The sequence below is a fragment of the Protopterus annectens genome, chromosome 4.part0 (assembly GCF_019279795.1).
Source record: "Protopterus annectens isolate FY-2018-M chromosome 4.part0, PAN1.0, whole genome shotgun sequence".
NCBI classification, from domain to species: Eukaryota; Metazoa; Chordata; order Ceratodontiformes; family Protopteridae; genus Protopterus; species Protopterus annectens.
In genome coordinates this window covers 1,034,045,697-1,034,065,657 of record NC_056733.1, presented here as the reverse complement: position 1 = coordinate 1,034,065,657, position 19,961 = coordinate 1,034,045,697, and the positions used below count along the sequence as shown (strand labels likewise).

Genomic DNA, 19,961 nt, shown 5'->3' with positions numbered 1-19,961 from the left:
CACTATCATGGCTTGTTTGCTAACAGTATGAAGAGCATTAATGAAGAGTTTAAAGTGCAGAGGAACTAATATAGAACCTCATGGGACACCTATTTTTACTGGGAGGAAAGTAGAGATGTCTGGCATCCATTTGACTGCCTTTGCCCTGTTGGACAGGTAACTATGGAACCAATGTATAGAAGTATCAGCTAGTCCTGTATTAGGGAGCTGGAGTGAGATTTTTTTATGGGACACGGCATCAAAGGCTTTAGATAAGTCTAAGAAAATTGTAGAGATTAGATTACTGTAATTTATTTGTGTATTGACAATGGAGTTGAAATGAAGCAGAGCAGTAACAGTGCTGTGGTGAGGCCTAAAGCCATGCTGAGTAGGGTAGAGTAAATGTTTATTTGATAAATAGTTGAGAAGCTGAGTATTTATGTATTTCTCCAGTATGTTAGATGTAGAGGATAGAATGGCTATTGATCTGTAATTAGAGAGTTCCTTTGAGATGCCTCCTTTGTGCAGGGGTAGTATTAATATTTTTTCAATATGGATGGGGCAACATTTTCAGAGATGGACTGATTTATCAGAATGAAGATTCAATAGACTGTGACATCAGCTGCCAGTTTAAGGTCCTCATTTGGGAGGGTGACAAGTGCAGGTGTGGTGGACTTCAAGTAAAGAACGTTTTTTGATAGTTGCAGTAAGGACTGGTTGGAAAGAGAAGTGGTTCAATAAATGTGGATATTGTGGCAGAGGTTTGATTTGATCTGGTAAGTGGCTGATTATAGAGTTGACTATTTCAATGAAATGGGGGTTAAATTGTTTGGCTGTGACTGTTCTGTGTTTACAAGCTGGGGTCAGCCATGCAGCTTGTCCTGGTTGTAATAACTTGGAGTTCAGGAATGCTTTTTGCATTGATAGAGTTTTAGTTTTTGGAATGTGGAGTAGTAGTTTTACTTGCCTTTTTAATTAGCTTATTTGCCTGGTTTCTTAGTTGTCTAAAATTTTGGAAGGTGGCAGTTTTGTTTTTTTGTCCTGGCCCTCCAAACTTTGTCTTTCTGTCTCATTTTATGCAGTTCTCCTAATATAGAAATATGATACAGCTAATTCTGCTCTGCCATTAGAGTCTGCTAGCTGCATTGTTTTCTTTATCTGCCCATGCTCAAAAGCAAAAAGGAATTTGCAAACTATCACATACAGGTGAGACAGAAATGTAGATTACAGTGTAAAGGTTCAGTTCCTTAGATGATTGTAAGCACACAGAAGCCTGAAATAGTGGCCACAGCTCAAGAAGATGGTACACCACCATGTGTATGTGCAATGGAACAGAACCATGACAGGGTCCCCACAGGTAGGATGGAACTCTCATACCCTATGTATCGTATGTAGATACAATGGAGGGCAAGTAGCTACACTGTAGTAGGTATGTGCAGTGATGTAGAAAGAGTTTTGATAGAGTGCTTGATTAGAGAGGTGATGATTGGTCTTATAGATGTTCTCTAGCTTTGGTTGGCTTCTTTAATAATTTGTTCAATATGGGCATCAAATTTTAGATTTTTGTGAATTTGATCCCTAAGAGTTTAGTTGTGAGTATGATATCATGTTGAACATTTTGAAGGCAGGTGACTATAAAAGATTGTCTGCCTTGTATTAGGAATATATGAGTAAACAGCATTAACTTTGTGTGTGTAAATGAACCTCAGTTCTACCATAAAATGGTGCTATAGTGCCACTGCCAACTTGCTATTTTTTCTAAATGATTTAGCTTCAGTAATTGCTTAAGAGTTAAAAAATTGGCTCAAAAGTCATCCTACAGCCTTTACTCATAATCAGAACTTTTTGCAGATGACACTTGTCAGCCAAACACTGATTTGCACTTAAAGAGCAATAAATGATTTGTTATGGTTCTGGAATACTGAATGCTGTCCCCATGAAAAGCATGGAGAATTTCTGATTGGCCCGAAGTGCCAACCCTAGACATTTGTTGGGCAAGGGATAGTCACAAGTAATCCAGGAAAGATCTTGAATTGTGTATGGGACAAGTTATATGGCTCTCGGTTGCTTTTTATTGTGAAGGATATCAAAAGATCTGTTGCGAGAAGGTTTCAGGATGACTATGTGAACAGCTATCTGTTATTGTACTAAATACTGTAAGCTCTGAATTGCTGAACCTGCCGCTACTGTTTTATTATTTACAGGCCTATAAAACCATACCCATTTGTGGGATAAAACCAGTACCAGCACCACTGATTTTTGTACTTAACTGCCTTTGCCCCAAGATCTTCTGTATTATGTCATGTAAATATAGGAAACACTTCAGGGGCTACATGCTTAAGACGTATAGAATGGTAATTAACACACCCAAAGACTCTTTCAAGAGCCACCAACTTTTATTAAATGGTTGTTATGTCTCAGTGAGTTTTTTTTTAACTGAGTCATTTCTTCCAGTGTACACTGGATGTCACTAGGCCTTCAAATTTCATCCCATTTCATTCCCAAAAGCTGTTCTTCTGAAGCAGTACAGGGTACTGCCAATCCTTCTGTATTCAGCTGCATAGTAAGCTTAATCAGCGAATGTGGCTCCAATCACATCCACGCTGAGCAGTAAGGAAGGTTAGGTTAGTGAGGCTGCTTTCCTGGTACAGGTGCTGGCTTGCAGTAGAGAGAAAAATGTTTAAACACCTTGCATGGCATGTCTGAGTCAAAAAAGGCCTGCACAAACTCACCAGTGAAGCACTGAACCTACATGCAATTCTTAGGGCTGCGTGGTCACTGCCGTATTCACAAACCATTTAAGTATTATTCAAAAGCAAATTCCTAGGAGTTAGACAGTATGGCAACAGGCTAGTCCTTTCGTAACATATGGGATGAATGAATGGCATGGAGAAGAAAGGAGAAGTTGCTAGCCTACTGTGTCATGAGACGGAGGTAATAAACCCAATTACCTAGCAACGTTTTATCATAACACACTAAATCTAACATTCCTATCTTGAGAATTTATTTTCCAATAAAAACTTCCACAAACATTAGTGTTCAGTTAGTACATAAATAGGCTATCAAGAAAATATGTACGGCTTTTTCCAAATAGTAAATATGAGTGATTTAATAAGACCAAAGGCTAAATACCCATAGAAAAAAGGGAGAGAGGGAGAACCCCAACTATTAACAATTACTGATATGTCCTGTATGAAGAAAAAAGTTTTGCTGTGGACATTTGTGAGGCAGTGTTAGCAGTATAAAGAATTGCTGACCTGATGGAGAGCTTAAAACAGGGATACATTTATATGAGGTACATGCATTGTTTTTTTCTTTGACAGATTTAATTGGTTGCAACAGGTGAAGCTGGGATACTGGTTTTGGTTACTTAAACTCATCTTAACATGCTAACCAATCATGCAAACTCACACAGTAAGTTGGACTGGGAAGACTTGTAATGACTGGCATGATAGTCGTATATCTTTTTTTTTTTTATCGTCTATGCTACTAAGCCAGAGATAATCTTTTTTTCTTCTTTTTTAAGAAGAAACATCTTTATTAAATTATCACATATGAGATCAATCTTAAATTTACATAACTGAAAATAATCCATACCAACACAATTCCAATTGCAAATATTATATATTACAAACCATGTTGACAATTATAGCTGCAAACATTATACATCACTTACAATCTTATCCAGTCATTGCCAGTCAAACAGTACATATCTCGTTCAGAACCCAACTTCTTTTACACCTCGTTCCTCCCCTGCATGTATTGTTCCCACAGTTCCCATTTTTTTCTTATGTAATTTTCTCCTACCCTTTTCTAAAGATCCCAATTTCAGTTGTTTTATCCCTGTTACTATATTTGCTGCTTCTAATAAAGTTGGTTTAGACTTTCATTTCCTTTTTTTAGAAATTGGTATTTTGGCAGTCATCATAATTAGACTCAGTAAAGCCTTACTGTGTCTAGGCAATTCCAATTATGTATCATAGCTAAAACAATTATTTCCCTAGTTACACCAATTTGCTCACCCAGTATTTCTGACAGTCTGCAGGGAATCTTTAAAGTCTGCCAACTCATTACACTCCAGGAAATATGTTCCCAGTTACCTTTCCTCCTCATCACACCTGCAACATTTGCTATCTACCCGAGGAAAAATTCTTCTGAGTCTACTTGGGGTATAACAATTCTTGCACCCACTCTTTTGATTTTCAGTCTCAGAAAAAAAAAATTGCAAAACTGTGCAGCCAGAGCACATAACTGGCCCCTGTTCGTGGTAATGTATTCCTGTTGTATTGAGTGTAACAAGACTACACGGCACTGTAATGCCGGTGTGCTGTCTGCACTGCGCTATACCAAGTCACAGGGTCACAGCACTAAAGAGTTCTTTGAAATTTACAACATGTCCTTAATGACACAATGACTCACACTACCAGTACAAATAGTCACAGAGAAGTCCAAATTGACCATGTACTGTTTATATCATGGCACACTGTTATATGGATCTGTCTTCTAAGAAACTCCAGCCACTGGTTGAAAGGACAACCCATGAGAGGCATCCTGTCACAGTAAAAGTGAAGTCTTTACCTAAATGATGCGTGTGACAGCTGTTCTTTGACAAACTAAAGATTTGCCTTGCAAATGTGTCAGATGTCCAGTGGTTGGGAATGAACCACTGCACCCCTGGGAGTCATGAACTTGGCACAGCAGTATATATACTGCTTTTTTGGGGCAGTATATTTCTGATAGCAGTGAATACTGTTTCAGTGTGGTCTTACATCATTTGCATTTGCATTTGCACCCCTTTTTTCATCTGGGTGCATAAATTTAGTACTGGTGTTCAAGTAACTACAATATTTACACTGTCCACACATAGTTAAACCTTCATACTCTAAAGCTTTAAATTCATTCCTTGGAAAGCATAGCTTCCTTTTAAGGGACAGCTCATTTTTAAACAGAAACCTAGGTTCATGGTCAATAACATTACTAATTTCTTTGTCTGAGGTTAAAATACCCCAATTTATCTTTACTATGCCCATATATTTATATACATCAGATGCGTAGTATAGGGGCATCTTAAGTTTCCTTGTAGTATTAGTATTTTTAATGTTACTAGAAGTACTTTGTCTGAAAAGTAAGGTTTTGCTACTGAATCTCTAAGTTTGGCCACTTCCTGTACATTATTCTTTACCATCTTCTCATCATAACCTCTCTCTATTAAATTTTTAATAACATTGTCAGTGCAATCTATAAAGTCTGCTTCCCTTCCATTGAGCCTAGAAGCTCTAAAAGCTTGATTTCTTACAACATTCTTGAAAATGTGCTGAGGGTGCATGCTGTCATGTGACAACAAAGTATTCACATGGCATGGTTTCTTGTATTGTTTTGTGTACAGCCTGTTGGTGTCATCTCTCAACATCGCTACATCAAGGAAGTTGATTTCATCTACAGAATTTATGGAAGTAAATTTTAAAAATGTGATACTACTATTAACATAACACACAAATTCAGATAAAAAGGTCATCCACAAATCTTCTAAAAAATGAAATATATTTACTATAAGGACCTTTTAACAAATATTTATCTTCCCAAACCACCATAATGGCATTGGCATAGCTATTGGCACACGAGGTGCCAATAGCTACACCATTGCTCTGCCAGTAAAAGATTTTTCCAAATACAAAAACATTACAGCATAGGACAGTTTCAAGTAAAGCCTTTAGGAATAAAATCTGTCTAACTTCAAAGTTAGAATAAGTCATAAGAAACTTTTCTATACTCTCAATTCCAATTTCATTCGGAATCACAGTGAAAAGTGAGACCACATCCATGGTAACAAGTAATCAGCATTGACATCCCATGTTTGTATATGGTCAAACAGATCTTTCAGAAAATGTTCAGTGTCCCTTAGGACCTGTGGTATTTCATTCAAAAATGGCCTTAAATTCTTTTCTATGTATATAGAAATAGGCTCAGTGGACCATCCTCTCCCTGAGACTATAGGTCTCATCTGTGGATTTGTTTTACTTTTATGAACTTTAGTTAATCCCTGTATACAGGGAATAACAGGATGTTCTATAAGAAAAAAGTTATAGAGCTCATTAGTTATAAGACCTTCATTCAACAATGCTTTTAACTTCTCTTTTATCTGATTAACCATTCTGTTTATTTTAACATTTGTAATTTGCACATAAAAACTGGTGCCTGCTAACATAGTCTGCATAGCTTGTGTGTACATATGAGAGTCCATGACAACAATAAGGCCCCCTTATCAGCAGGCCTGATTACAATGCTAACATTTTCCTGCAGGTTTGTTAGGGCCTTCCTTTCATTCTTATTTAAGTTATTTTTCATATAACCTCTGTTGCCTTCAACACTGTATTTTATACACTTCTTGTATACACATTGTCTCAAATGCATATATTAATGGATTAACTGGTGGTATAAATGAACTAGGTTTTCTAAACAAGTTCATTTCTCCACCTTTATTTTCAGCAAACAACATTTTCAATGTTAAATCTCTACAAAGCTTTTTTATATCAAAAATAACTTCTGTAATGTCGGAGTACCTACTTGGTATGAATGAAAGTCCTTTTTGCAAAATTCTAATTTCTTCTGATGAAAGAGTGCTGTGAGATAAGCTCAAAACTATGCCTTCTTGTGAAAAAAGGCTTTCTTGAAGCTGCCCGGGCTCACAGTTTGTCCCTCGTGTTTCCTGTTCTGGTGACTTCTGCTTCTGCCCCTGGTTTTGAAGTCCATCTCTCTTACAGGTAGAGGAAAACAAAGTTTCTATTGGACTAAAGTACGAATGCTGGAAGCACTACATTCTTCATTTACTGTTGCTTCCACTGCTGCTGGACAATGCACCTGTGCTGAAACCAGAAATGTTTTTCTTCTGGCCCCAGTTCCATTGAATCCTTCATTGTTCTCCTTCGAACCAATATTTGATACTGCAATGGGCGTGGAATCACTCGCAGAGTTCTGCAATAAAGTCAAATCCACTTCACATTCTCCTTCAGCTGTGTTCTGTTGTGACAGTCTCTCATTGACTGAGAGTGCTTGTCTTTCTGTGGTTAATTCAGTATGTACAGGCATATTAACTGCAGCAGTGTCAGTACCAGTAAACCTAGGCCAAGAGAACACGTTGCCATGTGAAAAATCAGTATGGTCTCTCTCAACCTTTTTCATTTTTATCTTAATTTACATTCATAAGCAGAGACAGAATCTAGTGTCTCTACAAAGTAATTGTCTAAAATAGCAGTCCCAAAAGATTTAAGTAAATCATCATATTTAATACTGATAGAAGCAGTGAGGGACTTTTATTTCTTTTAAAGCTGTTGCAACTAACAAATTCATGTAACAAATACTGGTGTTAAGATTGACTTTCTGCCATTCTGTCAGTAAATCAGGGTCACAGTTTATATGAGAAGGCATTTTCAATATACAGAGCCGTCTTGGAACTATGCCTTCTTTAATACAAAGTTCCACATGGAATTTTTCATGCAGGTTCCTTTTCAGTTTAAAAAGTTAATTTTCAATAGTATGCAACTTGTTCTTCAATAAAACAATGTCAACACCACAAACTTCATTATCTGTGTTGTAACAGTTGAACAGTAGATTTTCAGTACTTTCTATAACTTTAAGCAGTCTCTCAACATTAACAGAAGTACCTTTGGTAAGAAGTTCATTTCCTTGTTCAAGCCCAATAAATTCTATTTCATCATCCATAATCCAGGCAAATGTGGTGACAATAATTAAAACAAAGAGAATCAGAAAAATAGCTACCACCAAATGCAAGTCTCCAGGCCCAAAAATCAAATATAGTCCAAATGTAAACAAACCAAAGAAAGACTAGGAGCAGGCTGCAGATTCCAGTTTCAAAGTAGTTTATTCCAGAACAGACAGCATCCAAATACAAAACAACACTAGCTGTTTCATAGGTGTGTACCCCATTAAAAATCTCTATTAAATTTTTAATAACATTGTCAGTGCAATCTTTAAAGTCTGCTTCTCTTCCATTGAGCCTAGAAGCTCTAAAACCTTGATTTGTTATAACATTCTTAAAAATGTGCTGAGGGTGCATGCTGTCATGTGACAACAAAGTATTCACATGGTATGGTTTCTTGTATTGTTTTGTGTACAGCCTGTTGGTGTCATCCCTCAATATCGCTACATCAAGGACGTTGATTTCATCTACAAAATTTATGGAAGTGAATTTTAAAAATGTGGTACTACTATTAACATAACACAAATTCAGATAACTGTTGCTTGGTTCCATTCCATAAAATAAAAAGGTTGTCCACAAATCTTCTAAAAAATGAAATATATTTACTATAAGGACCTTTGAAGTTAGGCAGATTTTACTTCTAAAGGCTTTACTTGAAATTGTCCTATGCTGTAATGTTTTTGTATTTGAAAAACCTTTTACTGGCAAAGCAATGGCGTAGCTATTGGCACCTCGTGTGCCAATAGCTACTCCAAAGCCGTTATGGTGGTTTGGGAAGATGAATATTTGTTAAAAGGTCCACATTTTTAAAATTCACTTCCATAAATTCTGTAAATTAAATCAACTTCCTTGATGTAGCGATATTGAGGGATGACACCAACAGGCTGTACATAAAACAATACAAGAAACCATGCCATGTGAATACTTTGTTGTCACATGACAGCATGCACCCTAAGCACATTTTCAAGAATGTTGTAAGAAATCAAGCTTTTAGAGCTTCTAGGCTCAATGGAAGGGAAGCAGACTTTATAGATTGCACTGACAATGTTATTAAAAATTTAATAGAGAGAGGTTATGATGAGAAGATGGTAAAGAATAATGTACAGGAAGTGGCCAAACTTAGAGATTCAGTAGCAAAACCTTATTTCTCAGACAGAAGTGCTTCTAGTAACATTAAAAATACTAATACTACAAGGAAACTTAAGATGCCCCTATACTACTCATCTGATGTATATAAATATATGGGCATGGTAAAGAAAAATTGGGGTATTTTAACCTCAGACAAAGACATTAGTAATGTTATAGACCATGAACCTAGGTTTCTGTTTAAAAATGACCTGTCCCTTAAAAGGAAGCTATGTTTTCCAAGGAATGAATTTAAAGCTTTAGAGTATGAATGTTTAACTATGTGTGGACGGTGTAATTATTGTAGTTACTTGAACACCAATACTAAATTTATGCACCCAGATGAAAAAAGGGGATACACTTTTAAAATTTCTGCTACACGTAATACTAAACATGTGGTATATCTTGCACATTGTTTGAAATGTTTTAAATTCTATGTTGGGAAAACTGATAGGGCACTTAAAGATCGAATCAGAGAACATTTATATCATATTAGTAGAAGGGATAAAGTTAGTGCACTTTCTAAGCATGTCAGTGACAATGATGACGGACATATTTTTAACTTTATTGTGACAGGAAGCGTTAATGAGAATATCAGAGGTGGTGATGTCCGCAATAAAACTGAGGCCTTAAAAGCCAAATGGATTGTTAGATTGAAAGCAGACCGTGGGCATGGTTTAAATGACCATATACCTCTGAAGCCTATTTTAAAGAAGAGGCCACTTTTTCGATGAAAAAGTTTTTCATATTTGTTTATATTTTAAGTATTAGTTTTTAATATATGCATTTTTAATATATATATTTTGTCAATATTTTTAATAAAGTTTTGTGTGCATTTTCAATACATTATTATGTATGGTTTTATATTTGTACCACTTTCTTTAAGGAAATGTGTTTGTGGCTTTAAGTAAAACTATCATGTGACCAGTCACTGGCTGTTTTGCAGTGCTTCTTGAGTATAAAATGATGCTTAAATGAAACATTGTTACACCTGATGAAGTGGGGTACACACCTATGAAACAGCTAGTGTTGTTTTGTATTTGGATGTCGTCTGTTCTGGAATAAACTACTTTGAAACTGGAATCTGCAGCCTGCTCCTGGTTCTTCTTTGGTTTGTTTACATAACATTAATTTAGCTTCTTGCACAGGCATGTTGCACACTGTGAATTCACATATTCTTTTTTTTAGCTCTGGATGAGGTTCAAAAAATGAGAAAGGGGCTGAAGTTCTGAACTGTTGTGGTGAGTCGAGGTGACAAATCATGCTGAATGCATAATGAGCTTTTTTCTAAAGAAAAAGAAGATCAAGACGATATAGACATTAACTATACAATAAAAGTATTTCATTGGTCTGAGGAAAGTACGAGATGTGATTTGGTTTCATCTCTTTTAATCGTCTGTGAATTAAATGTCACTTAGTAAGCACAGAGTAACAGTGGCTAGCGTGAGTAGCTGTAGCTATCTCATTTGACAATCTGAGCAGTCCCCAGACTGATACCCTTTCAACCCAAGGTTGAGGTCTAGAAAAGTTTCTGTACTTGTGAACCAATAAAAGAGAGGTTGTTTGTACTGTACCAAGGAACTTATACTAACTCCTTGTTACTGTTACTTATACCACAGACAAGGAAATAAATTTATTATCAACCGCACGTTCGGCTCCTGAAATGAATACCATTACTATAAACAAAAACTCCTGATCAGCAACTCTTCTGATCTGCAGATGGAGTCCCCCCAACAGCATGCATCCAGGGCAGCCTGCCCCATTGTTCCACCCTAACTGTGGTACTGTTAGTACTCCTGACCACATAGAACGTGGATCTCCAATTTGATTTCCAGTCGGAGTGCCTTCTGATTTCAGTTATGTCCTTCCTATGTCCATGTGATTTCTTTGCCGGATGTTCTGATTTCCTCCAAATTCCACAGACATGTGGTATGTGAAATGTCAGTCCTCTAAATTGTTTGCAGGTATGTATGTCAACTGGGAGTACATCCCTGTGATGGAACTTCATTCAGGATAAGTGTGAGTGCATCCTTGTGATGGCACGTCCTTCAGGATAAGTGTAAATACATCCCCGTGATGGCACATTATTCAGGGTAAGTGTGAGTGCATCCCTGTGTTGGCAGTTACTTCACGGTAAGTGTGAGTGCATCTCTGTGATGGCACCTCATTCAGGGTAAGTGTGAGTGCATTTCCTGATGACACCTCACTCAGGATAAATGTGAGTACATCCCTGTGATGGCACATCATTCAGGGTAAGTGTGAATAAATCCTTGTGATGGCACCTCAGTCAGGGTAAGTGTGAGTGCATCCCTGTGATGGCACCTCTTTCAGGGTAAGTGTTTTTGCATCCCTGTGATGGAACTTCATTCAGGGTAAGTTTCTCTTCCATTCACCTCTTGAATCCTAGAGAAGTTCAGGTTATTCTGTTAGTATCAAAGAAAGCAGAAATGACTGAATAACTAACTGTTTGATAGTGACTATTTAAAACATTTTGTGCCTTTATTGTATCCACAGCCTAAAGCAGCTCTATTGGGGAACAAAAAAGATGCATTGTAAATTTCTTTTATACAGCCATGTTTTTGTTTTATCATGTAAGTGCTAGCAGTTTATGGTTAGCCTTGATAAAAAAAACAATCATCATCTTCTTTCGGCTGTTCCCATTAGGGATCACCACAGCGGATCATCTGTTTCCATTTCTTCCTGTCCTCTGCATCTTGCTCTGTCACACCAACCACCTGCATGTCCTCTCTCACCACAACCATAAACCTTATCTTAGGCCTTCCTCTTTTCCTGTTACCTGGTAGCTTCATCCTTAGCATCTTTTTCCCAATATACTCAGCATCCCTCCTCAGCACATGTCCAAACCTATGTAATCTTGCCTCTCTGGCTTTGTCTCCAAACCTTCCAACCTGGGCTGGCCCTCTAATATACTTATTCCTAATCCTGTCCACTCTCATCACACCCGGTGCAAATCTTAACATCTTTAACTCTGCCACATCCAGCTCTAACTCCTGCCTTTTTGTCAATGCCACTGTCTCCAACCCATACAAGCCGTGGTGGTACAGCAGTAGCATTTTTGCCTCACAGCAAGAGGTTCTCCTGTTCGATTCTCGGCTGGAGTGCCTTCTGTGTGGAGTCTGCATGTCCTCCCCACAGTTGAGGGGCCTCCGAAAGACATGCGTGAATGGGTGTGCCTTCGCTGAAGGTTGGGCGTCGGGCTGGCAACTCAGCACCATAAAAATCTACTACCAATCATTAGCGGACCAGAGTTCCGCTGTGGCGACCCCTAACCGGGAAAAGCCGAAAAGACAAACAACTGTCTCCAACCTATTTAACATAGCTGGTCTCACTACCCTCTTGTAGACCTTCCCTTTCATTCTTACTGGTACTTGTCTGTCACAAATCACTCCTGACACTGTTCTCCACTCACTCCATCCTGCCTGTACTCTCTTCTTCACCTCTCTTCCACACTCACCATTACTCTGAACTACTGATCCCAAGTACTTAAACTCATTCACCTTCATCATCTCTACTCCCTGCATCCTTACCATTCCTCTATACTCCCTCTCATTCACCCACATATATTCTGTGTTATTCCTGCTGACCTTCATTCCTCTCCTCTCTAGAGCCTATCTCCATCTCTCCAGGGTCTCCTCCAGCTGTTCCCTACTCTCACTACAGATCACAATGTCATCTGCAAACATCATAGTCCACAGGGACTCCTGTCTGATCTCGTCTGTCAACCTGTCCATCACCATTGCAAATAAGAAAGGGCTCAAAGCTGATCCTTGATGTAACCCCACCTCCGCCTTAAACGCATCCGTCACTCCCACCGCAGACCTCACCGCTGTCACACTACCCTCGTACATATCCTGTACCATTCCTACATACTTCTCTGACACTTCTGACTTCCTCATACAATACCACAACTCCTCTCTAGGCACCCTGTCATATGCTTTCTCTGAGTCTACAAAACACAATGCAACTCCTTCTGACCTTCTCTGTACTTCTCCATCAACACTCTCAGAGCAAACATTGCATCTGTAGTGCTCTTTCCCGGCATGAAACCATACTGCTGATCACTAATCATCATGTCCCTTCTTAACCTAGCTTCCACTACTCTTTCCCATAATGTCATGCTGTGACTGATCAATTTAATTCCTCTGTAGTTACTACAGCTCTGCACATCACCCTTATTCTTAGAAATCGGTACCAAAACACTTTTTCTCCATTCCTCAGGCATCCTCTCACTTTTCAAAATTTCATTAAACAATCTGGTTAAAAACTCCACTGTCATTTCACCTAAACACCTCCATGCTTCCACAGGTATGTCATCTGGACCCACAGCCTTTCCATTCTCCGTCCTCTTCATAGCTATTCTTACTTTCTCCTTGCTAATCCATTGCACATCATGATTCACTATCCTCACACCATCCAACCTTCTCTCCCTCTCATTCTCTTCATTCATCAACCTCTCAAAGTACTCTTTCCATCTGTTCAACACACTCTCCTCACTTGTAAGTATGTTTCCCTCATTATCCTTTATCAACTTTACCTGCTGCACATCTTTCCTAGCTCGGTCCCTCTGTCTAGCCAATCGGTACAGGTCCTTTTGTCCCTCCTTAGTGTCCAACCTTTCATACAACTCTTCATATGCCTTATTCTTAGCCTTCACCACCTCTGTCTTTGCCATGCACCTCATCTCCTTATAGTACTGTCTACTTTCTTCATCTCTCTGACAATCCCACTTCTTTGCCAACCTCTTTCTCTGTATACTCTCCTGTACTTACTCATTCCACCATCATGTCTCCTTGTCATCCTCCCTCTGTCCAGATGTCATACCAAGCACCTTTCTAGCCGTCTCCCTTACTAGCTCTGCTGTAGTTACCCAGCTATTTGGTAACTCTTCACTGCCACCCAGTGCCTGTCTTAACTCTTCCCTGAACTCCACCTCAAAATTACCCTTTTTCAATTTCCACCATTTGATCCTTGGTGCTGCCCTCACACTCCTCCTCCTCTTCTTGATCACCAATGTCATCTTACAAACCACCATCCTGTGCTGCCTAGCTACACTTTCCCCGATCACCAATTTACAGTCTCCAACATAAGATATAATCCACCTGTGTGCATCTTCTTCCACTCTTGTATGTCACCCTATGCTCCTCCCTCTTGTTAAAATACGTATTCACCACAGCCATGTCCATCCTTTTCACAAAATCCACTACCATCTGACCTTCTGCATTCCTTTGTTTAACACCATACTTACCCATCACTTCCTCATCCCCTCTGTTCCCTTCACCGACATGCCCATTGAAATCTGCTCCAATCACCACTCTCTCACCCTTGTGTACAGTCATCACCACTTCATCCAACTCACTCCAAACTTTTTCTTTCTCGTCCATCGCAACACCCAACGCCATTTCTCCTCCCATCCACACCATGCTAAAACAATTTTAACCCACCTCCAATACACCTAGCCGTACTCCCCTTCCATCTGGTCTCTTGCACACACAATATACCAACCTTCCTTCTGTCCATCATATCAGCTAGCTGTCTCCCTATACCAGTCATACTGCCAACATTCAAAGTTCCAACCCTCACTACCACAGTCCTAGCCTTTCTCCTCTCTTCCTGCCTTCAGCCATGCCTTCCACCTCCTCTCCTCCTTCGGCCAACAGTAACCCAATTTCCACCAGCACCCTGTTGGCTAACAGTACTGGTGGCAGTCGTTGTTAACCCAGGCCTCCACCAATCCGGTATGTAAATATTTACTGGTGTCCACATGAATGATTTAGCCAAGTTTTACGCCAGATGCCCTTCCTGACACAACCCTCCCCATTTATCCGGGCTTGGGACCAAAACAAAGAAATGCCCTGGCTTGTGCATCCTCAGTGGCTAGGTTATGTTGGATAGATATGGAACAGTTGCTATGAAGAATAAATAAAATGCTACATATCTCTATTTTAATGTGTGGTTATTAACATATGAATGACAGGCATTCAGTATAAATGTATGTCTTTTTTCTGTGTTGCTGTTTGCAAGAGCAAATTAAGTTACATGGATAAAACCCTGTCAAAGTCTATTTTTTGTGGTTAACTCGTTAAATCCTAGTGCTGCCTCTAGATGTTTCTCTAGGATCATCCAAGTAATGCCTCCAGATGTCTAATATTGCTTTTTCCTGTTTACATTAATAACTGCAACCCATAGCATATACAAGCTATTGAAGGATATCATCTTAACAGCTTAAATGATGACAACACAGCAGCACTCATACCTGACCCATCTACTGCTGCTAAAACAGTATTAAATGATATGCATACATTCTTTATTTATATTAACATAATTCTCATATTTCTGTAAATATCTCAACCATCAAGCTACACAGACAGTACTGCTTGCCATCATGTGGATGCTTACAGCTGGGTGCCCAAAATATTGCTGGGAAAACATTACAAAAATAATATTAGCTGTGTTTATTTTAACATAAATTTATGTTTAATAACTTGAATCTAATAAATGCTACCGCTGTAAAGATTCATTTGTGCTGAATACTTTGCATTTGCAGTTCTTTGGTACCACTAATGGTTGTACAAATATGAACATTTGAACTATGAGGTTATAACTTGATTTTGTCAAATGACACAGCATACAAGCATTGAAAGTTAAAGCATGCACTTCCAGAACTCCATTAGAGAGAAAATTGTTTTTCTTCCTTAATGGGAATTAAATTAGCACTCAAACATAATGGAACTAGCCTTGGTTTAAATATCTGTGACTAGAAATGAATTTTTTACTGTTAGCAAAATATAAAGAGTTTGCATTAGAATTACGTTCTGCTGACTTAAAACCTGGTGTTTTTCTTCACCATCACAGGAATTCCAATGTGGGTGATACCATGGTAGGACTGCTGTTGTTCAAAACCTTGTTATTTCATCCTAATGTAGTTCCAACTATCCTTTCAGAATGTAGTTATTCAGTGTGTGTTGTACCATTTCTTTCATACACTGTTTCTTATCCAGCAGGTAACACATTTTTGAGTTGCAGTAACTATCTTGAAAGTATTTCCTCACAAAATGACTCAAAAATGTGGAAAAAAAGCATCTTAGATATGGAAGCAGATGATCTTCCTGAACTTTTCAGCAGTTTAGGACTAAGCAAGTACATCGACATCTTCCAAGAGCAAGAGGTAAGTGGGTTGCTTAATTTGAAATTAGTTAGAAAATACACACTCTTTGCCCAGTTTTCTTTACTTGAATATTCTTAGGCACACTAGAAACGGACTCTGTTATAGTTTACAAGAGATGGAAGACGTGAAGAAGAAAATGTAGATGACATTGTTTTCTTAGGACATCAACCAAGTCGGACAAGATTGATGTGCTGTAATAATACCTTAGGGATCTTACTTTTAGAGATGGTTATGTAGTATGCAGATTGCATTTCACATAAATATATGCCATAGCTGATATGCTGCATTGTCTAAAAATCAATCCTTATATCTAAAATAGATGGAGAGTCTTGATGCAATCTACAAAGTGCAGCATGACACAATTCAGTGAGTGGATATAATTAATCTGTAAGCCACGTGTAAACCAATTGTTATGTATGTATGCTTTAAGGTGTCACCATGGGCTCTTATACACTCTGAACTAGCTTAGTACAGTACCACTTCATGCCCTTTTGGCAAAGAAAGTGTATTATAGATGCAATATCTTTTGTACAAATGCATTGCGCTGTGTATGCATTCCACCCTGTAGAGCTGGAGCATAGGTTCATAGGTTCATATGTACTTACTAGGCTTCTCATCTAACATTCCCATGGAGACTTTTAGTCCTTATATTTTGCATTCAAATAAACCAGAAATAGGTAAACAAGGATATGCTGGACATTTACTTTTCTCCTATCCATGAGAGATGGGGTGCTAAACCGGGGATGAATTTGTGGTCACCGATCCATTCGTTCAAATTACATTTGAATAGAGTAAGAGAAGTACTTTGCTTAATGCTGAGTGGAAAAAGGAGTGTTCTGTGCAATACAAACCTGTCCCTCCAACATGTTCTGTTTGATTTTGCAAAAACATTGATATCCCTTGAGCGAGTGTTTATGATACCATTGGATGTGTAAAAGTGTAGTAAGTCTAACATAACAGGGTTTACTGGAGATCTATATGCAAGGCACCAGTCACCCCTCAGGAGAGTGTATGATACCAAAAAGAGGGACAAGGATTTGATGTGCTCTGTATGGTGTTTATGATTTAGGCCCTTGAATTTTTTTTCATTGTGAGAAAGCATTTTGGTTGTTCAAATCGTGACAGGTGTTTGGACAGGTACATACCGAAAGCAACATTATACTTAATGATTATCCTAGTAAGTGCTGAGTACAGTGGAACAGTTACATCCCTGAATCTGGATGCAGTACCTTTAGATATGAGCTATGCAAGAAAAATGACTTCCTTATACATTGGTTACATGATCATCAAAAGACAGTTCATTGTCGACATAGATTCCCAAATCCCTAACTACAGGATCAATTTGCAGGGGTGTGTTGTCAACATGATGGTTACAATGGGAATCATGCATGCCGAAAGATATGATTATACACTTCTTGGCATTTATGTTTGACCCTGGTTTTGACACAAGCTGTTTGTTTCGGATAAGCCCCCTTGGGGAATCTTGGTGTCCTCTGGGGAGTTTATGAGAGCCCCAAGTTTGCAGTCAGCTGAAAACTGGGTCAACCAGAAACCCTTCACAACACCCTTGTATGCCAAAGAGGAGTGGCCCAAGGACCTGTCCTGGGGTACACTGCTAGTCAAAGGTCATTTAGAGGAGGTATAGCTGCCCACCTGAACTTTCTGGGTTCTGTTTGTGAGCCAATTTGCTATCCAGTGAGTTGCAAATGGATTGATGTTTAGCTGGAAGAGTTATCTCTGATATCCCAGTGTGGGATGATGTCAAACACCTTTGTGAGCTCTAGATATGTGATAATCCCTGTTTTGCCCAGAGCCATGGCTTCAGTAACTTTTCTGAAAAAGTCATCTAGGTTAAGTAGACAGTACCTACCTTTAACAAATCCAAACTTGGTTGGGTCAAGAGTTTGTAAGTTACATATATCGTTATGAATTAGTTCCATAATGGTCTTTTCATAGCCATACAGATGAGACTGGTCAGGAGTATGTGTCTATAATTACTCGGGTATGTGGAAGCCCCCTTTGTGCAAGGGAATAACTGTTGCTGTCCTCCAATAGTTTGGCACAAAGCCTGTTTTGAGGTTGATATTGAATAGCTTCTGTAGGGTTTTAGACAAGTCATATTTCAGGTTGGTATGCTATCTGGCCCCATAGACATAATGTTCTTGGCCTTAGACAGCACAATGATAATTTGTGCTTGGGAAATTTGAGTGGGGGTATATGTATGGGTATTTGATACGAAAATATTGGAAGGGAAAGGGGTGAAGTTTGAGCTCAGTTTGCCCACTAGAGAGTAGCTACGTCCTCTGGGTTTGAATATGTGATATTTATTATTAGCTATGCACAGTGCTGGACATTGTTTCTGACATATGGTCATCATTCACAATGTTGCAGTAGCCTTTAGGTATGGAGAATTTTGCAGTACAAAAAATAAGATCACATAGAGGGAACACAGAACAGAAGATTAATAAAGTAGAAGCTAAACAAATAGAAGCTGAAGTTATGGAATAACTGGAAAGTGAAGAATTTAGTGTGGAAAGTCTAACAGGTTATGTGACAGAAAGATGGAACAATGAGTCCCCAAAGTAAGTTGAAACAGGTGGAGTGGGAGACATTGGAAGAAGAAATATGGGTATGGGAAAGAAAAAGAGTTTTAATATGGTGCAGTATTTATGCAAAGAAAAAAGCATAACTAACCAGTACAAAAAAGTAGCACGAAAGATATGTGAAGAGAAATACAAGCAAAGGCATCTGGCTCTGGAAAATTTTACTATAAAAATAAGAAAACAAAGGGAGGAAGTATAAATATAGTAATGGAGTAGTTAAGGAAATAGAAACTGAAGTTATGGATTACCTGCAAAGTGAAGGATTTATAGCAGGAAACCCAACTCTAGTAACGTCACAGCATGATGGAAAAATGAGTCCCCAAATTAAGGAAAACAGGTAGAACAGGAAGCATCTGATTAGTGTAGAAGAAAAAGATCGAAGGGAAGAGCTGCTTGAGTTTAAGAGAAACGGATAGGCATATTAAGATCGATGAAAGAAATAGATTACAGAAAGTCATTTAGACCCAAAATGTTAGAAGTTTGATAAAACATATGAACACAGTAATCAAGACTATTAAGAGGAATTCATGTGATACAACAGAAGTAAATTGGATATATTACTGTGCAGCTAAGTTAATAACAGATACGACTTGCCCCAAAAATACAGGGCAATAAGGGAAATGAAGGAAAGAAATCAAATGCCATCATGGAAGCATCGAATAAAGAAAACTATAAAGCATTTAAGACAAAAAGTGTCACTGTTAGAAGAGCACAGAAGAGGGAACAGATCAACAAAAATACTAAGAAAGATAGACACGATAAAAGCAATGTACAGCATTAGAAGAGACCAGGATCTGTTGTACATTGCTGCAAATAATAAACTAAAAATATCAACACAGGCAGAAAAACTTAGACAATATGCAGATAAATTTAAGGGAAAGTACAAAATAAGCAACCAAAAAAGTCTTATAGAGAATTGGGAAACAAAGTAAAAGGAATAGAAACACCACCAAAAAATGAAGAAACAGACACATTTTGGAGAATTATCTATGAAGATCCTGTGAGACATGATAATGATGCTGAATGGCTAGAAAAAGGAACAGGAACAGTAAGAAGTTCAAAGGTACAGGATATGAAAAGCTGAAACAAAGTTAGTAAAACCTCCTAAATGAAAACCCCGGGCTAAAAGTATTAACATCTTTATTCAAAGATTTAGTAAGTACTACCTATATGTGCACCCTAGAACAGACACCAACCTGGTTATCACCAGGAAAAACTATACTCTTCCTTAAGAGTGAACCTGTGAGCTATCCTAAAAACTATAGACCAATAACTTGCCTTCCAATGATGTATAAACGATATACTGGAATTGATGCTGACAAAGTTTATAGTCATTTAGAAGAAAACTCAA

General features: G+C 38.3%; 1 protein-coding gene across 2 annotated transcripts in view; it reads left to right on the top strand.

Annotated features, from left to right (window-relative positions):
• LOC122799721 (protein bicaudal C homolog 1-like) overlaps positions 1-19,961 on the top strand; it is a 1,306,264-nt gene that overhangs the window by 1,133,270 nt on the left and 153,033 nt on the right. The window contains exon 18 of one of the 2 annotated variants that reach the window (XM_044068975.1): positions 15,844-16,007. In XM_044068975.1, coding sequence (XP_043924910.1) covers positions 15,844-16,007 — 164 coding nt within the window. Of the gene's footprint in view, positions 1-15,840; positions 16,008-19,961 lie in introns of both variants that reach the window. The other variant, XM_044068974.1, reaches the window with a different exon arrangement.